The 6,000-nt window shown below is 43.2% G+C and overlaps 1 protein-coding gene across 5 annotated transcripts in view; it reads right to left on the minus strand.

Annotated features, from left to right (window-relative positions):
* Positions 1–5,725, minus strand: part of NOSTRIN (nitric oxide synthase trafficking) — a 107,268-nt gene extending 101,543 nt beyond the window's left edge. For 4 of the 5 annotated variants that reach the window (XM_066279558.1, XM_066279557.1, XM_066279559.1 and 1 more), the window contains exon 1: positions 5,590–5,725. In XM_066279558.1, coding sequence (XP_066135655.1) covers positions 5,590–5,661 — 72 coding nt within the window. In that variant the 5' untranslated portion in view covers positions 5,662–5,725. The remainder of the gene's footprint in view (positions 1–5,589) is intronic. The other variant, XM_066279561.1, reaches the window with a different exon arrangement.
* Between the last annotated feature and the right edge of the window lie 275 nt (positions 5,726–6,000).

Here is a 6,000-nt window from a genome sequence, read left to right on the forward strand (position 1 = left end):
CTCAACAACAAATAAGCAAACAATCTAAAAAAAATAGGAAGAGGCCATGAACAGACACTCCTCCCAGGAAGAAATACAAATGGACAACGGATTTATGAAAGGATGCTGGTCTTCATTAGCTATTAGAGAAATGCAAATCAAAACTACAATAAGATACCCCCTCACACCTGTTAGATTAGCTATTATCAACAAGACAGGTAATAACAAGTGTTGGAGAGGCTGTGGAGAAAAAGGAACCCTCATCCACTGTTGGTGGGAATGTAAAGTAGTACAACCACTATGGAAGAAAGTATGGTGGTTCCTCAAAAAAATTAAAAATAGAACTACCGTATGACCCAGCAATCCCTCTACTGGGAATATACCCCCATAACTGAAAAACACTGGTACATAAAGACACATGCAGCCCCATGTTCATTGCAGCATTGTTCACAGTGGCCAAGACATGGAAACAACCAAAAAGTCCTTCAATAGATGACTGGATAAAGAAGATGTGGCACATATACACTATGGAATACTACTCAGCCATAAGAAATGATGACATCGGATCATTTACAACAAAATGGTGGGATCTTGATAACATTATATGGAGTGAAATAAGTAAATCAGAAAAAACTAAGAACTATATGATTCCATACATAGGTGGGACATAAAAATGAGACTCAGGGACATGGACAAGATTGTGGTGGTTACCGGGGAGGGAGGAGAGGGGAAGGGGAGAAAGGGAAGGGGTGGGGCAGGGGAAGGGCACAAAGAAAAGCAGATAGAAGGTGATGGAAGACTGTTATGACTTTGGGTGGTTGGTATGCAACATAAACAAATGTCAGAATAACCTGGAGATGTTTTCTCTGAACCTATGTACCCTGATAGATCAATGTCATCCCATTAAAATTAATACAAAAATTAAAAAAAAAAAAAGAAGTCCTGTTTTGACAGGTCCCAACCCACATACTGAGTAAAAGCAAAAGCTTGGTTATAGCTTATTATTTGCCCTTGATTTCTATGGCATTGTTTCATAGGAAGGTGCTATTTTTTTTTTTAGTGGTTAGATTATTTTATTTGGACATAACTTGACCATGTCTATTTCCTCACACATGGATTGAAAATGATTTTACTTGGCACTCACTATTTGTGGGTTTAGAAGCTAAGCTCACAGGCATAAAGGCATCAAAGCTCAGAGGCAATTCTTTCCCTTTTGGAAAAACAGAAAAAAATCTTCAAATACATAAATTCTGATACTCAAGATGAGTTAAAAGTCCTACATCGTGTTTAGGCCACCTTAGTGCTATATACCCTAGTGACTAATAATTTGATCATAGACACTGAACAAGTTCTTTGAGGTTGAATGGCCCAGCTTACAACCTATGTTGCCCACTAGGGCAGGGGTCTCAAACTCGCGGCCCACCGAACAATTTTGTGCGGCCCGCAGACTAATCCACGAAGTTCAAAATATTTTGGATAAAATTAAGTAAGCCTAGGGGCCTACTTGTATTTTTCATTTCTCTAGCATCCTAGCTAGATATTAGCTTAGTTAACAGCAGTTGTGATGCGAACTACAGTTTCTGGTCGTTTTGTGACACTGAGTAAACTGCATGTACAATTGTGCTTGTTGTACTGATTTTTTTTTTGTTTTCAACTGCAGTGAGAAAAGAGTAGCGTAACAGTTGCCTTTTGTAGACCTAGTGCGGCCCGCCGAACGGCTGTGATCTTGCTCTGCGGCCCACATGCTGAGTTGAGTTTGGGACCCCTGCATTAGGGCATGATCTAAAAAAGAGATTAAAAAATTTTTTTTTGGTATCATGGGTCCCTTCGTCAATCTGGTGAAACTGATTTTACTCAGAATAACATTTTCAAATGTATAAAATAAAATAACAGGATTACAAAGAAAACTAATGATATTGCTATGTAGTTATAAAAACATTTTTAAATTATAATATTATGGCCTGACCAGGCAGTGGCGCAGTGGATAGAGCATTGGACTGGGATGCAGAGGACCCAGGTTCTAGACCCTGAGGTCGCCAGCTTGAGCGTGGGCTCATCTGGTTTGAGCAAAGCTCACCAGCTTGGATCCAAGGTCGCTGGCCAAGCAAGGGGTTACTCGGTCTGCTGTAGCCCCACAGTCAAAGCACATAAGAGAAAGCAATCAATGAACAACTAAGGTGTCGCAACAAAAAATTAATGATTGATGCTTCTCATCTCTCTCCATTCCTGTCTGTTCCTATCTATCCCTCTCTCTGACTCTGTCTCTGTAAAAACAAACAAACAATAATATGTGTGCTTTTTTAATTAACACACTAAATAACAAGTCTTCAGAATTAGCCAAATTTCTAAACTACCCTGAATGTGAACAATATTTCTAGATATCTACAAACAACTTGAATATTATATAAAAATACATGGATTTTTCTTGGTTACAAATTCATAGATACTTCAGTGGTACCGAATTGTTGTTTACGAAGTGTAAAGCCAGTAGCCACGGCCACTATCACAGCCGCCTGGCCCATGCAGGTTCGCAATGTATTCGGACAGTCGGTAAAGAAACAACGGAGCCAAAAACTGATGGGCCATTATCTTTAATCCTAGCTTGCACCTGGCAGGCAAGTAAAAACACACACTGGGCTCCAAAACCCACTCACATTCAGTGCTCACAAAGCTACTGACTTATCTGAGTTTCCTAGAATCAAAGGTATCTAGCTCACCAGACTTATTCACCTCTGTTCCCCATCTCCTTCCTTTTCCCCGCACAAACTCTGCACAAACTGGCTTCTCACTCAACACTGTGTCATCTTGGCTGCTTCTCCTGGCCTCCTCCACGTGGCCTTTCTCTGCTCTCTAATGCTAATCTCAGGAACCAAGAGAGCAAGCTCCCGTTCTGCCCCCATTTTTTTTTTTTTTTTGTATTTTTCTGAAGCTGGAAATGGGGAGAGACAGTCAGACAGACTCCCGCATGCACCCGACCGGGATCCACCCGGTATGCCCACCAGGGGCTACGCTCTGCCCACCAGGGGGCGATGCTCTGCCCCTCCGGGGGGCATCGCTTTGCCACGACCAGAGCCACTCTAGCGCCTGGGGCAGAGGCCAAGGAGCCATCCCCAGCGCCCGGGCCATCTTTGTTCCAATGGAGCCTTGGCTGCGGGAGGGGAAGAGAGAGACAGAGAGGAAGGAGGGGGGGTGGATAAGCAAAAGGGTGCTTCTCCTATGTGCCCTGGCCAGGAATCGAACCTGGGTCCCCCGCATGCCAGGCCGACGCTCTACCGCTGAGCCAACCGGCCAGGGCCTCTGCCCCCATTTTATAATGTAGAAATCCAGACCTTTAATCCAATATACAAAATAGGGAAGTCTCTAATACAAAGTCACTTATCTGAGGCATGATGGGATTGTACCACCCCACATCAAAAGGGTGGGAAAAGCTTAATCCCAAAACCAAGCCCCAGGCTCCAAGGATCCTGCCTGCCCACAGCCCGCCCCCAACACACATTATTATCACCTGGGTGACGGCCTCCAAGTGGGCAGCGCCATCTTTAACAAAGCGAGCATAATATATTTTATCTGCCCAACACGAAGGAAATGCTAAGTTTCAGGTATAAACTAGTACAAATAAAAAAGATCATGTTTTTCCCATGGAAGTTCACATAGCCCATTGATGTTCGTACACAGATCCACTGGGCAGACTGGGGTAAGAACTGTAGCTAAGCTAAGGCTTTTTGATTAATTGTGCTCTGTGCAGCCACAGGTGCTCATGGAATAGGACGTTTTGCAGGTGGTTAAAGCTTTGGTATTTTTTTTAATAAAACTACCAAAGTGTGTTCATAGAACATCTGTTTGCTTTGTTTAATAAAAACGCATTGATGTTAATAAAACCCGTTCACACGTTTCAATTTGTTCCCAAGCTGCAGCCTCATCTTGGCAAAGTAGTTTTTCTCTAAGCACAAGCTAGGGCTGCACTAGAAAATCAAGTTGAACACTTGAAGATAAAACAACTGTAAATAAATAAAGTCTATGTAGAGGATTTAGAAACCGGGCTGACAAAGTATCTACTTCCTCTTGACTCTCAGACTACTTTTGGTGGCACTCGGCCCATAGAGACAGCCTTCAAGGTCGTGGACAAATGTAGGAGCCCTTGGGCAATGGTCCCACACAGGGAAAAGAGCTCTTCAGCATATCAGGGAGGGAGCTAAAGCTGACACAGGATGTCTTGGGGCTGCTCAAAAGAAGACATTCCTCCCAGTTTCTGATCTAAAGGCAGTCTTAGAAAATGATGTTAGGCTGTCAGTTGTTTGTTTGATATTGTCGGGCCTTAGTTTCCCTCTCTTCTATCTCACTCTTCCCTTGGTCTTGACTTTCTTTTTTGGTGACGGTTGGTGCCAGTTTTCTGCCTCTACTTCTCCAGTCCCTGCCCCACTCAACCAGCCCTGTGCAGAAACAGGGTCAAAGTATCAGTGGTGAGAAAGAAGTGAACATTTGAGAAGGGAGCAAATTCTAGGGCAAAAGTAAACAAACAGCAAATAAACAATAAAATATTTCTAAAAAGTGATCTGTTTCTTTCTTCAAATCTATGTACAACTGTATTGCTAGCTTTTTTTTTAACATGGAACATTATTTTTGCATTTAAAAGGTAAACGTAGGCAGAGGCTGCAACTCTGTTTCATTATTAATATTACTAGCCATTATGACCTCCTCTCATTTAGCTCGTCTGGTTCATGAGCTCATTTTGTGGAAGAGCAGTTGCCATCCATCTTCTCCGTGCCTGTGCTTTCCACGTCCGTGGGGCTGTTTCCAGGGCTCTGTCGCAGGTCCCATCCATCTGCTTTCCCACTGTTTGTGTGTGTGTTTAAATAAAACACTTGAAAGATCCCTTGCTTCTGTTGTCACCAACCTTTGTTTCTTGGCACCGTTTATTGTGATAACATTGACAATGCTTGATGACCTTATTTCCAAAGTAAATATATCCTCCTCCCCTATATTTTTAATTGCTCCTCATTTCCTAAATTACATCTCTGCTTTCCTGCAAACCACCTTACAAGTCTTTGAACTTTTGACCATCCTCTATTTTTGGCAACCTTTCAGGGACTGAAGGAAACAATTGGTAAACCTGCCGGAGAACCACTGCAGGCAAATAGAATGGGGAGGCTGTCTGTCCTGTCCTCCGTGGCACTCGGCAATTCTTGACTCTCTCAATGATATGCAAAAATACACAAAAACCTTCCACCTGAAATTCCTTCTGAGCCCCAAATTGGCTGCCGACATCCCACCTGTTTGCGTATCCGCTCTACACATAATGTCGGCACGACTGGCATACATCATAACAATGCTTTCCACACAGCCACCAGCTGCAGGCATAAACGATGCTATAACCACTCAACATTCTTTCTAAGAATATGAGAGTAAAAGATGACAATGACCTGACCAGTCATTTGCTAGAAAGGGCAATTGAAATGAAACAAAAAACAGACTTCTGTCCCACAACCAATATCGAAACATGTTTATTTCCTGAGTATCTCAAACTTTTTAAGTTAAAATACAGTAGTATATAAATCTACCCCTCAGCAGCCTTGTCACACACAAAGACACAAACTACACCAAGCTACTCACCGAACAGTTTGTGAGTGGGTCCCTCATGCTGAAATGTTTTTGCTTCTGTCCTTTTAAACTCTGCTCCAGCATTCAGCTTTCCACACTCAGGACATTGCCCTCGAGCTTGGGTGTGTCCTAGACTTCCTGGATTCAGAGGGCCTGGAGTCCTTGTCAAACAACCCTCAGGAGGAAGTCCCACCCTGGACTTTCCTCCCGTTTATTTACTGAAATAGCAAAGGACTGCTCAGGGTCGAGAGAGCTGGTGTGCAGCGGTGAGGACTGCTATAACTACAATACTTAGAGGGCGGAATACTGAATCTCATCTGTGTGGCCTTGAGAGAAAGCCCAGAAGCTGTCAAGTGTCCCCATAGTTCAGATATAGTTGGGGCTGAGGTAAGCTCTCCTACACTGAGGCCTTTCGGACCTGGG

This window comes from Saccopteryx bilineata, chromosome 5 (assembly GCF_036850765.1).
Source record: "Saccopteryx bilineata isolate mSacBil1 chromosome 5, mSacBil1_pri_phased_curated, whole genome shotgun sequence".
NCBI classification, from domain to species: domain Eukaryota; kingdom Metazoa; phylum Chordata; class Mammalia; order Chiroptera; family Emballonuridae; genus Saccopteryx; species Saccopteryx bilineata.